The sequence below is a fragment of the Ascidiella aspersa genome, chromosome 5 (assembly GCF_963924565.1).
Source record: "Ascidiella aspersa chromosome 5, kaAscAspe10.2, whole genome shotgun sequence".
Classification (NCBI taxonomy): domain Eukaryota; kingdom Metazoa; phylum Chordata; class Ascidiacea; order Phlebobranchia; family Ascidiidae; genus Ascidiella; species Ascidiella aspersa.
The window spans coordinates 28,987,600-29,005,384 of record NC_139451.1 but is presented as its reverse complement, the minus strand read 5'-3'; the positions used below and the strand labels follow the sequence as shown (position 1 = coordinate 29,005,384).

The following is a 17,785-nucleotide window of genomic DNA, read 5'->3' as shown; positions in this document are numbered from 1 at the left end:
CATCTAAATATTTCGTTTCAGGTTAACCTAGTATATCTGTCTATATTGTACGGGAAAATATTGTGTTTATTTGACCTTCAGAATGCAGCAGCAAATGGTAATGACGAACCAAGGTCAACCAGTCCACGTGGTTCAACAACCCAATGTTGGAACCAGACAACCTCAAGGTTGCTGTTCGTTGAAAGGAGTTGCCGTAAGACAGTTTGTCGATTAGGATTAAAGCATATTAAAAATCTGTTTATTGTTAGTGTAGGGTGTAGGCCTACTTAACATTAACAAAATTGCAATATTTGCCTTTGAAAAGGGTTTTTGCCTCTTTTAAACATACGAACTTTTGTAAGTTGAAGTTACTATGATTGTTTTCAATTTCCGTTTGAACTTAATAGGTAGCCTTATAATGTCCTGTGGTACAGTTACTTCCGAGTTTCAATCTCAATTCGATTATGTTTAGTTAATAAGACTTTAAATAAAATAGCTAATGAAGGCTAAAAGTTGGACTTAGGCCTACGGTTTCCAAATGAAGTACGGTTTTGTGTAAAACTATTATTTTTATAAATTTGTTACAAACCCTGAAAACATATAACGCTTATTTCCTGGGTACCCCTGTAAATTTATAATATTTTCTTAGCAGACTTGACGGCCAGCCTGGTGTATTGGATTCAATCTAACGCTTATGAATAAACGATATATGTCAAATTTTTACTTTTCAGATCGCCGAAATCGTTTTCGGAGTTCTTAACTTCATTTTATCTGCGGCGGCTGTAGGGGTGGCAGCTTCACTGAGGTTAGCCGGAATATTCCTTAGCGGCGCGGGAATATGGAGTGGCATCTTGGTAGCTTTTTCTATTGCTTTAATTTAGGAAAATCCTTACTCTGAACTATCGCAATATCCGTTCCTTATTTAGCAATGTTGTAAACTTTAAAAAGTCCCAGTCAAGTCGTTCGTAAAATAACGTGTCTATGTCAATCCTTTTCGAAAAATAGCAAGTCCCAAACTCATATACGATTATGAGTAATAACTCAAGTAAAAAATAACATAAACGTATAACATACAGAAAATTGTTTTATTTGCAAAAATTAGAATAACTAACCCAATTTTATCAAAAATTATTTAATAAACCAGGGAGTCGAACCGTTTGACTTTTCCGGTTCAGGTTCGGTTCGGGTTCAAGGATTTTTTCGAAATCCGGTTCAGTTCCGGTTTCGGCTCGGAGGAATTTAAAAGTTCCGGTTCAGCTCCGGTTCAACCATCGTTATTTTAAAACCGGTTCAGTTCCGGTTCAGATACAATATAATTTGCGTTAAATCTCAAAATGTGGGTCGATTAATGTAGAGAATAATCTTTGAATTGTAAGTCATCTAATCTAAGTTACGTGACTTATTAAAAAAACAATAATAGCTCATTATTGAAATATCTAAAAAATGAAAAAATTAAAGATTTTTTCATTAAATATTTATATTTTTTCATAAAATTTCGGCAAAACTTGACTCTGTAAAATAGAAGTTGTGACGTCATACAGGAGCGAACTGCTTTTATTTACAGGTTCGGGTTCGGTTAAGGTTCAGGTACTTTCAATTTATTCGGTTCAGTTCCGGTTCGGCTCCTTAAAATCGTATAAAATCCGGTTCAGGTTCGGTTCGGAAAAAATTGACCCAAAACCGGTTCATAAAGTTCCGGTTCGGTTCAGGTTAGACTCCCTGATAAAAACACATAATTTCAACCCAAGTCATTTGTCAAAAAGACTTAAGTCAATTCAATTTATTTGAAAACAGTGACTTAAGTGCACTTAGGGTAAGTCATTGACTTAGGTCATTACCCCACTGTTATTTTCACAAAAACTATAACCAAATTAACACATAAGCGGTATATTCGATTGCTTATATTTAAAACCAACGATATGTTTTTTTTTGGCAAAGATTATTTTATTAAGTCAGAAAATTTTATAATTTGTTTAGCTGGTTGCTCTCGGCAGTATTGGAATGGCGCAGACAAAGAATGAAAATCAAGCTGGAATTGTGAGTAGGCCCTATCCTAGTATAGATTCTGCAGATTTTTATAGGATATTTTCATATAGTGATAATTGCTAAAGTTAGTGTTTTTTTGGCCTGGCTTTTTCTTGCACGAAAATCCTTGATTGATTAACAGGGGTTCCCAACGTTTTTACGATCTTGTACTGTAACGCGAAATTTGGTCCGGGGCCAAAACTGATCCGGTCGGATCAATTTTAGCGTTGGAACAGCCGCTAAAACAGGTCCGGCTAGGCCAAAACTGGTCCGGAAAATCGCTTATTTATCCTTAAAAATGTCTAACCCTAACCCTGTTTGGCCGGACCAATTTTGGCGCTTGATTACGACCGAAATCGATCCGTCCGGGCCAATTTTGGCGTGACAGTACCACTTGGACGCTCTACCACCACTTCATGCCGAACAACTAATTTGATCGAATAATCTTTTTAACTATTTTTAGCTTACAACTAGCATTATTCAACCCTATATGTAGTAGATGTACATGATATCCATCAAGATCAAGAGCAATCATTTGACATTAACGCCAACTGTCCCACAGCGCTGTACGGCTTTTTAAAGCAACTATGCTCCTTGTTGGCTATTGACCTAACTGTATTTTAAACGTAATGAACGAAACAACAGGCATAGTTACGTAACAATGAATAGACTTCGGAATTTTTTTTTTGTAAACAAACAAACCAGTGGTAGGCCAGGCGTACCACAGGTTTGAAACCTCTGGATTTACTGATGCGCCACGGAAGGCTTCCGGTGTATTAAATGTGGATTAATATCGTTGTTAGTAAGAGGGTTAGATCGCATTTTTTTGTGTTGTCCAAGTCAAGTCTTTTAAAAAATTCCTTAAGTCAAGTCCCAGTCCAAGTCATTATGAGAGCAAGTCAATTTCAGGTCTTGACATTGAAATAATTGTAAACTGTTCAACTATTAACATTTTCAAACTTGTCTGATTATAAGCAACAGTTTAGCTAAAAAAATAACACAAACGCAATATACAGCAATATAAGTGTTTAATGTGCGAAACATGCGATAAATTTTAATGAAAAAAACAAGTTACAGGTTATTAGACATAATGACTTAAGTCCAAGTCAAGTCATTTGTCCAAAATACTTAAGTCAAGTCAAGTCATTTTGGTCAAAGGACTTAAGTCAAGTCAAGTCATTTGAAAACAGTGACCAAAAAAGTCAAGTCAATAAGTCATTACAACACTCATTTGACTCAGTGGATAAAGGCTCATCGTTGATCGAATAACGACTTTAGAATGCTAGATCACAGTTGTTGTAATGTACACGTATGTGTAGGCCTGTGTATTTTTCATTGTGCACACGTGTGCATACATCTTTCTAGTTTAAACTAACGTTATGTCTTGTAATGTAGAATTCTGGCGGACTCGTCGTTGGGATAGTTGCCTGTATTTCAATGGTTATTGCTTTCGGTATATCGGCCGCATGTGTCTACTACAGCTCATTCAGTGCAGCTATCCTCTCGTCTTATAGCATCAGAGTCGGGACCTTGGTAAGTTGAAAATGGTCTAAACTAAACCATCAGTGCTTTTTTCGCAGAGACCCAAGTCCTAAGCGAAACTATAGCAGCTATAAGCTTTGGCGACCATTTTTTTTAACGTTTTGGAAGCTCAAAGTGAACAAAATACAGAAAATGGATCAAATCGAATTATTACTAATGCTATTTCCAAAAATTTGCATTCAGCAGCCAATTTGTTAAACTTACCCACTCTTTAAAAGATTTGTGAGTTAAGTTGTGACAGAATTGTTTTTTGCATATAATCAACTGGCCAAAATAACAAAAAAAGCTGTCACTTCTAGAAAGCTGACCTAGAACAAAATTTCTAGCTTGGTCCTGTGCAAAAAAAAACGATTTTTTTTTAATTTTTTTAATGAAAGTAAGCCCTTGTGACTCTACACATTATACTGAAATTCACTGATAAACTTATATTGGCCGGACCAGCCAAAACCGCTGCTATTATCAAAAGCGTTCGGCTGGTCTGATGTGTTCAAACATATGCAGATTAAATTTTTAACGAGTTGCACTTAATTTTCATGATTTAAGGACGCCCTTGTGGCTCTCCACGTTATGCTAACCTTTGCTGAGCTTGTCGGATTTGCATTGTCAGTTACCCACGCCGTACTCAGCAGTTCAAGAAACAACCAAATGCAGGTGAGAAAGTTACTCCGGTTAGTCCATTTCAACTTTCGGTAAAAAAGTACCGCGAAGCAAAAAAAAGTAGATGAAAAAAAAAAGCATGAAAATATTTCTGTGATAACGTTACAAAGTTGCGGCCTAATGGGATCTTTAAATCACGTAACCCGAGTTTATCGTTTAATGAGGTGCACAAATATGAACATAAATCTTAGTTTAAATACATCAAGGGAAATTGAGAAGCGACATGGCCTGGTAAAAATCAAAATGTTTTACACCTTTTACCTGTTACGGGGTGCCTGCTAAAATTATTTTACTGTAAAGCTGTACCGGCTACTTTCACGATTGCCGTGTTGTCTCTAAAGTTTACATTGGAAACACTGCTGTGTATGTTTCACAATTTTACTGATGTTTAATTATGTTGACGTCCAAATTTGTTAAAGTATGATTGGCTAAGAAGTTCTTGTTCACCGATTTAACATGACTTTTGTCAACCTTTTTAACTACAGCTCACATTTACTTGAAAGTACACAAAAATTTGTTGCGTCGAAGACATTAACAAAAAAACAAATGCTTGTTAAAAACTACTACAGAGTGAGGTAGGCTTACAGTTATAAACAATAGGGTTTGGGTCTAAAAGTAAATTTGTTGTTTTGGGGTTCTTCTCATACACCCTGTTCTTTACAACACCCCCGAAAAAGAAATCAAGTGTTGTCAGGTCAGGTGAGCGTGGTGGCCATTCAATACTATCTCTTATTCCAAGCCAACGTTGTGAAATAACTGTAAACCTTTGGCCCACCCTGTATATTTGAACAAGTTCTAAAACCAAACGGCCATGTTTGAAAACGTTATAGCGTTTGTGTTCCGTAACTAAAATATAAATAGATAAGCGTATACGTTTGATAATGTATATCCGAAGATAGGCTAAAGCAGGTCTGCTTTACCCTTGTACTTCGAGGCTTAATTTTATTGAAAGTTTATTTCATTGTCAAAAAAACGTTTTGCGTTGTTAAAGTTATCAAACAAAAAAGTGCTTGGCGGATCTAAAATTTTTTTGTTTGAAAAAGTTGTAAAAGGTAATTCCTCAAGCACAACAAATACCTCAGTTAAAAACCGTCTACCTGAAATAGCATCATGGGCCATCAGTGGGTTTGGCTACACGCATTTCGCAGACGTAGGGTTCGATAGCCTGCCTTAACTGACAGTGGTAAAAGAAAAATCACTTCAAAACTTGTTTTTCAAATTTTCAGCAGACAAGCGCGCATGTCTGGGAAATTCCTTACCGCTAATCAACGAAGCGTTAAATCCTAGGTGTTTTTTCTTTGTCGTCATCTTAACTTATATGCAAACTATACATACATTCCTTGTACGCTGCTGAAATCCCCAGTGTTTTACATTGTTGTAATGATTTAAGTCAATGAATGACTTGACTTGTGCATTTAAGTCACTGATTTGAAATAAGTCTTTTGGGCAGAATGACTTGACGTGACCTTTCTTTTGGAAGTTTTTTTTCACAAATGAATTTGGTTAAAAATATTTGCATTAGGCATTGTTTTATCAAATTGGGTTACTTTATCTCAATTTTTGCACATAATACAATTTGCTTCCTATATGTTTGGTTTTTGGTTGAGTTATTGCTCATAATCGAACGAGTTTACCGATTTTAATAGATTAACCTTTAATTTTTACACGTTTCGAATACATAACACATTGAAAAAAACCTTGATTTCTTAACTTGATATTTTCCTATTCATGTAAAAGGTCTAAGTCTAAACTAATGGTATAATGGGACCCGCAAAAAGTCAGTTGAGCCTCAAGTAGCTTAAATCAGTTGCTATAAAGGCGAAAACATTTAGTTTTTTTGTTCTGAAGAAAGATCTACGAATTTATCATTCGCATACAAATTTACTCATTTTTTAAGCACTTGCCACACTTTATCCAATTTCACGAGTTCGCAGTATGTGTGTCGATATAAGGCAGCATTTCCTAAACAATTTTCGCGGCTACTCTTACTTTTTTAAGCGCAAATAATAGGTGCAACATGAAGCAAGAGCCGCATTTAAGACTGGGTGAAGAGCCGCGTGTTGGCCACCCCTGGTATTACACAATAAACTCCTATACTGGCGAGAAGGTTAAACAGTTTGTCGCGGACATTGTATACATACACTGTGTACAGCAGGGGTTCTTAAACTGGGATCCATTGACCCTTGGGGGTCCGTGAACTAGTTTCAGGGGGTACAACAAAGTCAAATTGAAATACTAGTGTATATTTAAGAAGTAATCAAATTTTTAAAGCTTAATTGAAAATAAAACGTTTTTAAACTGAATTTAATTAGACTCCATTTTGCTTTTTATTTTGTAGACAAAAAACTGTACAGGGTAGAATGCGACTCAATTCACCAAATTTGTGACTTAATAGTTTTATTAAAACCAATATCAGGGGCAACCGGGTCAATTTGTATGTTGCCCTTTTTCCATATGTGGTTTATCACAGGCACAGCCAGCAATGATGATCGCTACGGTTCCAGCACAGCAATATCAGATTCCAGTAGCTGGGCAACAACCTCCAGGTATTCGCGCTTTCTCGACCAAACTTTTGTTTCAGTCGGCAGTTTATTAACTGAAATTGGCAACATTGAATGCTGTACTACGGTGCCGTTACGTCACAAAGCAATGCAAAAGCTCATTTGTTACCCGACAACAACGACCTTCAAAGGCGAAAAGAGGAAATATTTGATGGTTTGCTACTTATAATCAGGGAGTCGAACCGTTTGACTTTTATGGTTCAGGTTCGGTTTGGGTTCAAGGATTTTTTCCGATCCGGTTCAGTTCCGGTTTCGGTTCGGAGCAATTTAAAAGTTCCGGTTCAGCTCCGGTTCGACCATCGTTATTTTAAAACCAGTTCATAAAGTTCCGGTTCGGATATAACATAAGTTGCGTTAAATCTAAAAATGTAGTTCAATAAATGTAGAGAATAATCTTTGAATAGTAAGTCATTCAATCAAAGTTACGTGACGTATTACAAAAACGGCAACTCTTATTGAAATATCTAAAAATGTCAATGTTTTTTTATTCAATATTCAAATTTGTTCATAAAACTTTAAACATGGAATAACTTGACTTTTTAAAATACAATTTGTAACGTCATGCTGGAGTGAACCGCTTTTGTTGACAGGTTTCGGGTTTTTAAGGTTCATGTTCTTTCAAATTATTCGGTTCAGTTCCGGTTCGGCTCCTTAAAATCGTATAAAATCCGGTTCAGGTTCGGTTACGGTTCGGAAAAAAATTGACCCAAAACCGGTTCATAAAGTTCCGGTTCGGTTCCGATTCGACTCCCTGCTTATAATAGCATTCCGATAACTGTTATTATTGGTTAAGTATGCGCAGCATGGTGGTTTCAGCTTTGAAGCTGTGCATAATAAGCTTAAATTTTGCTGTCGTTCGTCACATAAACGTCAACAGCAATTAATTTAAATCACTATAACGGAAAATTGTCACAGACATGCCAGTAAAAATACCTTGCTCCGTACTCCCGAAATTTCTCTCGGCTTCCCCTTGGTGTACGCGTACCTTTGTTTGAGATCCCTTGTTCGTTTTGAACAATTCAAAACGCATTGTTTTTGCGACTGCTCGTCCTTGTACATTGTTTTTGCGACTGCTCGTCCTTGTACATTGTTTTTGCGACTGCTCGTCCTTTGTAGTTTTCAACGATATTAAAATAAACTTTTATACAGGGGTAACTTTTCCAGTGTTTTCGCAAAACCTTTTATCCTTTGCTTTCCGTTTCGTTTTTGCTAGTGAATTTTTTTTTATTTTATTTTATTTTATTTTTTTTTTTTTTTAAGTATATATTCTCTATATTTTCACCAGGATATCAACAGCAGTTTGCGAACCCTGCTTACCCAACTGCTGAAAAAGCACAGCCACCTCAGCAGCACGAACAGGTAGAAAAATCTTCCTTTTAACTAAGCAAAATGAAAATACATTGTTTTAGACCCGATGGCATTCCAGTGCCATCTTGCCAAATATCTTTGGCGTAGGACATATTTTACTGATACGATGTATCGACATAAAATATTTAAATCTGGCCAGCGATCGTCAATCGTAACATAGCCGGCCTGATGTCATGGTCAGAGGTTATTGCTCAATGTAATGCACATATATTTAATTGAAAAAATTAGTTTAAATACATTTAAGAAAAAGGTTGGCTGGCCTGGTATAAATAGAACATTTCAACCGTTACGATGTACGTAAAAATTTATTTTACCAGAACGCGGTTTTGGACTGTACCGACTTACTTTCACCAACCACTAAACTAAAGCTGAAACAAATCAACACATCACCTGTGAACAGTGTTGGGAGATATTTATGTAGTATTCCACTATAATCGTCACAAACCATTGTAAAACAACCAAATTTAGAATTTTATGGAGTACAAAAAACCTATCGACACTCGTGTTGAACATTTGAAACAGCACAGAGCTATGTTTGAAACGTCTGAAATAAACTCTTACGATAAGTTCATGCAACCGATTTGCAAACAATTCTAATTCTTGTAGTTTAAAGTCAAAGAATCACGAGTAAAAACTGTTTATTTTTTGGGTATAGCGGTCTGCTGGTAGCTAATTTACGTTAATATGTACTGCAAAGTTACACCTGCTTGTGAATAACCACCGAAGCGGCGTGCTACTCGAAACAAATTTGCTGTCCAGGCTACTAAGTATTTTATTTTATTCAACACAGGCATATCAAAATCCCTCATTTGCTACTTATCCCACAAACCAGTAGCTGGAGATGATAAATAAGGTAAGTTTTCCACATTATTTTTTGTTGTAACCTAAAATAGTTAACATATTTTAGTAGTCCTAGTCGAATCATTTCTAAAAAATACGTCCTAGTCCACGTTATTGCCATGTCAATTTAAGTATCTGTCCGAAAAATAATAAATTGGAAACAATTAAAACTAGTAAAACTCGGTTTCATTTTAAGCTGTATTTCGCATATAGCAACGACTAAAAACGAAACATAACAGCAAGCAATTTTTAGCTTAAATTAGAGGTACATAACCATTTTTCAAGTCAAACAATTTGTCAAAATTACTCAAGTTAAGTCTGTTACCCAGAAGGTTTGATTTGAGTCGAATCAAGTCATTTGACAACACTAACTTAAGTTCAAGTCACTGTTTGAAGTCTAAGTCAAATAATTTGTCAAAATGACTCAAGTTAAGTCATTTACCCAGAAGATTTGAATAAAATGACATTAAGTCATTTGAAAACGCTGACTTATGTGCAGTTAAGTCAAGTCGTTGTTTGCAGTCCATACAATACTATAGGCTCGCCACTTGTCTATCACCAAATTAATGTCGGTGCCCAGCACCTGATATTAACTTAAAGTGGTGTTGCAATAAATTTTCCCACTTTTGTGTTTTCAAAACCCTATAGAACATTTTAGGTTCATATGAAAAGTTTACCTAATTCGTAACAGTAAGTTAATTTTTTCATCGCCATGCTTAACATGTCCTTTTTTGTCAAAATTTTACAAAAATTTGTTAAAATATATTTAAAATGCGTGCCGTGTCCTGTTGATGCACGTAGTGTTCACTGCCTATAGTCGCCAAAATATCCAATGTAAAATAGTTGACTGGCATCGCAGTTTTATATAAGGGCATTTTTAACCACCATACTTTGCTTTTCAGCCCATTCCTTATTAATGTGTGTAACCTGCCTTAGCCAATGCAGAAAAGTCACGGACAACCTCTTTTCAATTTATGAAGTGTATGCTTATAATGTATTCTTCAAACGATTGCAGCATGATGTATATTGATTTTAATGTTGTACTGTTTTACTAATTTATTTGTTGTGGCTTATAAACTAACAGGAATCCTGAGGACACAGTTTACGCCTTTATATAAAATTGTAAAAATACGAATTATACGCAGTGTATTTATAACTTACGTGATGAATGCATACATTAAATGCAGTCTTGTAAGTTCAATAATATTTACAACACGCAAAAACTAAATTTACTAATGTTTTTTGTTGTTGCCTTTTTTAAATTACGCATTCTTCACAAATATGTCTAAATAGCGCATAATTTCACACTGCATGTCGTACCCCCTGCTTTGGTAGCTCGTACCACCAAGGGTTACACGTACCCCTGGTTAAGAACCCCTGCTTTAGGCTATAAACACATTAGGGGTCGCTTTACTGCTTTCAGCAAATGCTTAATAGTTTTATTGCTTTTAACGTGTTTCACTAATGTTTCTATATATACATAATAAGTCTTGTGTTGTTTTAAAACCAATAAAACTATTTTCAACTTTGTAAATGCATTTTTGTCAGTAGTTTGGGGAATATGTAATTTTACTTGTAGGCTGGTATTACAGCTAGAAGTTGCAATCGGGCAACTTTGTTGCTATTTTACCCTACGATTGTATGTAATAGTGTTAATTTTAATTTAGGTACATATGTGCAACCACAGTCCTCTTGACTTGGTGGTGGTTTAGGCATAATATTCAATCGTTTGTGTTATTTTGTAGAAGCATAACTTATACTATCCTTATACTATAACCTATAGGACTAAGTCTTATAGGAACACAAACTGGGGTCGCATGTAAATTTGAATTCTATTTTATTTAAATTGGGGTCGTCTATTAAAACGGTTGGCGACCACTGACCTAGAGCAGTGCTCCGCAACCTTTCATTACGTGCGACACAATAGCAAAGGTAACCAAAATCGGCGGCGGCTAACTACCCAAATGTACTTGAAAATTGAAAGGACAAGAGACAAATATAAAGTGCTCGAGGCAAAATTTCGCCTAATGTTTTTTTGGAATACCATGCGAAAATAGTTTCTACAATGCAAACCGACAAAAAAGCACAGGACAAGAATGTCAATAATGTTAAAATGACATTCCAGTGTATTAATAGTTTTCTGCTTTGGTATGAAGATTTAAAAACATTTGATGTATACTTCGGATGCGCTAATATCCTCACAAATCAGTTTAGTAAAAAATATCGAAATATAACATTCGGAGATTAAAAGTATAGTTGTCTACCACTTTTAAACACTTAAGGAACTTCATAAAGTTACCTCTAGATTATTGTATGTGTGCCGCGGCACATCGGTTGCGTATACCGTATAGCACCGACCTAGAGATTCTTATTAACAAAGAAATAGAATTAGACATACCTTAGACATACCAAAAATAAAATCGTTAAGTTTAGACTATATTTAAAAGCCTTGAAATGCGAAAAATGTTGGCCTTCAAAGGTTTACTTTTCGTTGCAACTTATTTCAACTCCCATAAAAGCAAAAAAAGTATTTGATGTAGGCCTAATCTTATATTTTTTGACAATTATCGAGTCTAATGTCGCATTTCAACAGCTATCGTAAACTCAATTTTCCGTGTTTCGTACGATACAAAGCCAAGTTTACTTGCATATTTGCGAACGAGTTCACTCTTGAAGAGCGGGTGTAAGTTAAGTTGTTTATGACCTCACGATATGACGTAACTCGTGATGTAAACCCCTTAAATTCAATACGTTTTGCGGCCCATCGAAATTTTTAAAGTGTAAAGTGGCAATGCGGCCCATGATACTAAAAGGTTGGTCATCCCTGCTCTAAAGCGAGAGAAACAGAGAAACGCCTAACGCACACACCTTTCTATTCTACGACACGAATAAGCCAACCTTGACTTCAACTGGCAGACATAAGCATAAAAGACGAGCGGTCACAATTTCAAAGGGACAAGTGTACATAGCAAATGGAAATTTTCCGGGAGTTATTCCTTCATTGTGACAGTGTCCAAAGGTTGAAAGTAGCTAAGCTAAGGGCTATGGACGATTATTTACGTTCTTTGTCATTACATATGGCTTTCACTATTACACCAGTTAAAATTACTTGTAAATTTAGAACCCGTTCCATTCTTTACACGTCGTTGGTGCCAACGAAATACGTTTTAAGATGTAAAAAAGAAAAATTTGCAGTAGTTACACCTGGTATTTGGCGCCTACTTATTTTAATATTTGTTACGACAAATAAAATATAGGTTATTTAGTTAATTATATAGGCAGAATTTTCAACGTAATTTGAATTAAAACTGCCGTGGCGAGATAAATGTTGCTTATTAATATTATTAATATTTATTAGGTTTTTAATGATTATTTAAGTCTAACATGCTTGGCTGCATGTCTATTTGTAATATAATAAGGCTATTTTTTTAAATATATATATATATATATTTTTGTCTAACATGCTTGGCTGCATGTCTATTTGTAATATAATAAAGCTATTTTTTTAAATATATATATATATATATACATATATATTTTTTTTTAATAACAAAAGGTTACGGCGTATTTAAGAATCTGCCGCGACACACAGTTTGCCAGTCACTGGGTATACAGATAAAAATTGAAATATTGTTTTGTATCAAGTTTTTTGTCCCCTTTCACAGCAAAATACAGATTTAATTTAACCGTAAAAATGCAGCAGCAAACAGTAATGGCGAACCCAGTCCAACCAGTCAATATTGTTCAACAACCAACTGTAAGAAACAGCGGACAATCTGACGGCTGCTGTTCATTAAAAGGAGTTGCGGTATGATTGAAATTCGGATTTCTGTATAGTAGGATATTCAGCGATAATTTTATCACATTGAAAAAATAACGGCATTTTTAAGGTGTGAGATTTACTTCAAAGCAATCGTTTTAACAGTATACAGTGTGTATTTTAATTGCATTTTTAAACGCACTGTTTCATGATGAAAATGATTTATATTTCCAGACTGAATTAAAGGTATTTTAAAAAACATTTTGAAGTTGAATTTTGAGGTTGACGTGACAATCCTCGAGTGTTAACTGTAAATGTATTTTGTCATTTTTATAATCCCCTCGGTTTTCATTTTAAAAATAAACTTGGCTGATTTTCCGAAAGAAAGTAAGCCAAAAAGCACAAAGCGCAGTGTACGTCAAATGTTTTGCGCTCGCCGCTTGTAATCATAAAACGCTCGGTTTGTGAGAAGTTGGTATTGATATTTGAATTATGTTTGTATTGTCGATAGGCATAATCTGGTGGTGTGCTTTTACGGAGCCCTGCTGTAGTGGAGGGATCACTGGGCAATATTAAACAAACTTTTGCCTTTAATTTTTAATTTTAGATCACCGAATTGGTCCTGGGAATTATCAGCTTTATTCTATCAGCAGTGGCTGTGGGTGTGGCTGCTAGCTCCTACATTTTCGGAATATTCGTCTCCGCTCCCGGAATATGGGGCGGTCTCATGGTTAGTTTTCTCAATTTAGTGAAAGAAGCGTCGTTTTGTAATAAGAAATGTACAGCTGTTACCCTGTTGAATGTACTACGCCTTGTGGTGCGTAAATCGCGCTTTTAAATTGCCAAATGCATTAAGCTAAAATTTTAGCAAATTATAAGAATAACACATAATGAAAATGCTTCAATTACATTACAATTACATTAAAACCTGTAATTAATTACATCAATTACAATTTACAATTAATCCAACTCTGGTCATGACCTACTTCCATATGTGGGCTTTGTTTTTTTATATTTCTACCAGCATATGTCGAGCTAAAATCCCAAACCATTATGCCACACATATTATTAATGTTTTTCACTTCTGTGAAAGAATACGTAAACAATACAAACGGCAGGCCACAATCAAATCAAATGCCATACAAAAGTATCGAATATTCCAGGGGCGGGCAACTTCTCCAGTCGGCGGGCCGGATATGGTAAAATGAAGTACTTGGCGGGCCGTATTCAAAAAAAAATTACGTTTCGTGTAGTTTTTTTACGTTTCGTGTTCTAGAGTCTATAGACGCTGTAAACGGCGATTATTCGGAGCTTACGGCTGTTTAAAATTATCTGTTCGACCTTAAAAAAACGCAACACCTCGTTGACGCATTCAAGTCACATGATTTCAATTGCGCGCGAAACGCTATGGAATTGCGGTGTCACAACAGCCTCTGTGACGTATCAAACACAAACTGTTGCACTTCGTTGGATGTTTAAAAAACTTTAGTTTTCGAAAATCTATTTTCTAATTATTTAACCTTGATTTTGTTTGAGGGAGGGATTAATTTTAAAATATACCCTATACACTACAGGACCCACAGTCACGATTACGCTGCGCGTAACCTCGCTGAATATTGGCCTAACGGTGGCTTAAATAACCCTGGAGCGCATTTTGACCAAGGCCCGCACGTTTCACGAAGGAATATTACTTTTGCAACTTAACGCGCAGTTAAGGAAATTAGTGGCTCGCCCAATACCGCTTAATTGACTCCAAATTATTAGGTTAATGTTATCGCGAGAATAGGTAATTGGTCGCCCGAAAAAACGTTGACACTGCGCTACCCGGATACATTAAAAGCAAGCCCTTTCAATGTGTCGCCACAGCGACAGGCCTTGGTCTAAACTTGCCACTCGCGTATGTACAATTAGGCGTAACCATGGCGGTAAAACTTCAAATTATATTGGTTCCAATTACTAGAAATATACTGCAGAATCGAATACGAATCCCTTTTGGATTGGAATCCAAGGATTAAAAATTTTTTTGTGATATTTGTCGTCAGATTTCGGCGGTTGTATGAAGCGTGCAATGACTCCGCCTGTTACAAGTACGACGGCGGAGCGCTTCTTTTTTTGAAACCTTTTTTACACGAGGCTAATAAAAACATTTAATAGAGCGACATGCGGCAAAGAACGCTTCACCGGCTTAACGCTAAAGAACGAACAACGGAAAATTAAATACTCCGTTGATGATAATATTCGATAAAAAATAATATTTTTAGTTGATTGTTCTCGGCGGTATTGGAGTTGCGCAGGCCAAGAACGAAAGTCAATCCGGAATGGTAAGTATGGATTCTGTTGGGTTATGAAGTCGGGTTTTATTCTGAATTTAAACTTAATTATTATGAATGTTTGGCAATTGTTTGCTTAAACCAGCCGTTCTCAACCTGGGGTAAGCGATGCTTTTTAGGTGGTGCGCGAGCATGCCTTATAAGGATGCTTATGCAACGCAAGTGTAATACCATTGCGGGTGTTGTTAGGTGTACATTTAATTGCCATATAAAATCAACCTAGATTAACGCTTCAATTTTGGTCTATTTGAACAAAAAAAACAATTTGAACAAATAAGTTATTTTTTAAACCACGTGGCAGATCGCATAACAGGGCCTCTCGGCCGAAACACGTTGACAGCCACTGCTTTAATTTAAACAGTTAAATGCTAACAACCCTGAATATAAAAGTCAACATAGAGTAATATTTTCATCAAAAATGGCTTGAGGATATTTTTAACTGGGTTATTTATCGTAATATTAACATGTAAAACAACTTGATTGTGTTGCGTTTATAATATCTTTTACTTGCTTTATTGCTCATAATAATTGGACGAGATTATCAGTTAACGTTTTATTTTTATGACAAGGACTTGACTTGAAGTTGACTTGGTCTAGTTAAGACTTGACTTGGACTAGACTTTGGCAACCGATGACTTAGACTTGAATTAGGCCTCTGTTTTTCGGAAAGACTATGACTTGGACTTAAATTGTATTTTCAGAATGTTTTAAATTGGACTTAAGACATTTAAAAATGATTTGTTTACAACACTGGTGTGTAGGCTACTGTGTACTTTGTCTTGTTAGCATTCTGGAGGAATTACAGTGGGGATATTTACCTGTCTTGCAATGGTTGTCGCCTTCGGTTTATCGGTCGCATGCGCCTACTACAGCGCATTCAGTGCCGTAAATATACGACTTTACTACTACAGCAGCAACTCAACATTGGTAAGTTGACTGGCAGACTTGGGCAATTACCGTAAAGTTACTATTAGTTTACTACTCGACGAGTTAGAGTCAACTAATTTTATGCTTGTGTGCTTCATAATTCTTGTTTTAATCAAATTCCGGTTTTTACCAAAAAGTTGAAGTCATTTTTACGTGAAGTCATTTTTACTTATGTCATAACGTGATGCCATAAAACAAACAAACTACAAAAAAGGCCCGTTGCGCAAATTGTTCACTAAACAATCGATATTTAATTTGTGCAACGATTTGTAGATCAATAAAATCAACTGATAAACTTATATGATCGGACCAACGAAATCTCCTGCTGTAATCAAAAGCGTTTGCCTAGTTGGATGTGTTGGAAATAATGCAGCTTGAATTTTTACGAGTTGCATTTAATTTTAATAATCTTAAGGACGCTCTTGCGGCTTTACACGTTTTGCTGTCCTTGACGGCGATTGTCGGATTTTCATTGTCAGTAACCCACGCCGTACTCAGCGGTTCAAGAAACAACCAAGTGCAGGTGAGATACATTTGCTCAGTGGCATTAATTTTGACCTTTCTCATAAACAAAACGACGCAGCTTGCAAGGAAACTCAAACTGTATTGAGTTTTTTTTCGCCTATAGCTTTTTTTGTGTGTATTTCGCCTATTTTACATTTTTAGTACGTACCGGTAAACTGTTTTGGATTTCTCGCTTGCCTTTTTTGCAGAAACTGACGATGCCCAGTTTATTTGGAAAAGTAATATAAACTATATTAACAATTGTATATTAATGTCAGGGTTAAAAAAGGTCAATTCTATATAGGCTACCATGATCTTCATAAAACGGTCCAACTCTAAATAATAAATTTTTTGTATAGATACATATTGATGTTACACCCTAAATACAGCAAATTTTTTTTTCGAATGAAGCAGTCTAAACAGCTTGCAATGGCCGGCCTAAAAAAGTTGCAAGTTTTGTTGCAGTTAGTAACAAGTTTCAAAGCTACGCAACTTTCAGGCATTTCATTTGTGAGTTTGGTCTGTTAAGTCATCGCAAAAATAAATAAAAAAACGTCGATAGTTAACCCCATTCATGCCAACGATTTGCAATTGTTTAGCGCAACTGCTTTTTACATAGACAAGTATAACTCATGAATTACTCTTACCACTAAATTACAGACACAGACAACAATGATGATTACCACTGTTCCGACCCAACAATATCAGATCCCAGTAACAAGTCAACAACCACCAGGTATTTGCGCTAAAAATGGGGTCAGTATACTTCTGTATCAATAAGAAATAATAATAAAAGGTAGGTACTCCGAATAAGATTAGTGATAAGCATGATCTTTTAAATACCCCTTTTCAACGCCCAGCTGTAAGAAATAATAGTATACATTCTTTATAATTGGTTTTGGTTATGTTTGCAGTCGAGCTGCATATGCTGTAATCATTTTTTTTAGTTAAGTAAACCTTTGGCAGCTATGGGATAAAATATTAAATTTAACCTTTATTTTATTAAACATCGATAATTGTTCGCTGTATCGTACATTATTTACAATTTAAGATGAAAACTAATATCAGATCTTACTTAAAACATGAAACTAAAAAGCATTTAAGCTATGCGGAAAACTGGATTGTTCTATTTGTACACTTCTGCTTTGAAATCTACATATTTTTTAATTATTATTTTTTTTTGAAAACAGTTTACCAGCAGCCTTTTGCGAGCTCCGCTTATCCAACAGCAGAAAAAGCACAACAACCTCAACAACAAGAACAAGTAATAGATTATTCCTTAATGCTTGAGC

The 17,785-nt window shown here is 35.6% G+C and overlaps 1 protein-coding gene across 1 annotated transcript; it reads left to right on the top strand.

Annotated features, from left to right (window-relative positions):
• On the top strand, positions 1-8,566 carry LOC146145808 (uncharacterized). Its single transcript, XM_083390687.1, has 8 exons — positions 1-193; positions 711-833; positions 1,957-2,016; positions 3,400-3,537; positions 4,090-4,197; positions 6,674-6,749; positions 8,050-8,123; positions 8,450-8,566. Exons 1-8 carry the CDS (start codon positions 83-85, stop codon positions 8,564-8,566), a joined length of 807 nt encoding a protein of 268 aa, XP_083246813.1. The 5' UTR covers positions 1-82.
• The last annotated feature ends 9,219 nt before the right edge of the window (positions 8,567-17,785 follow it).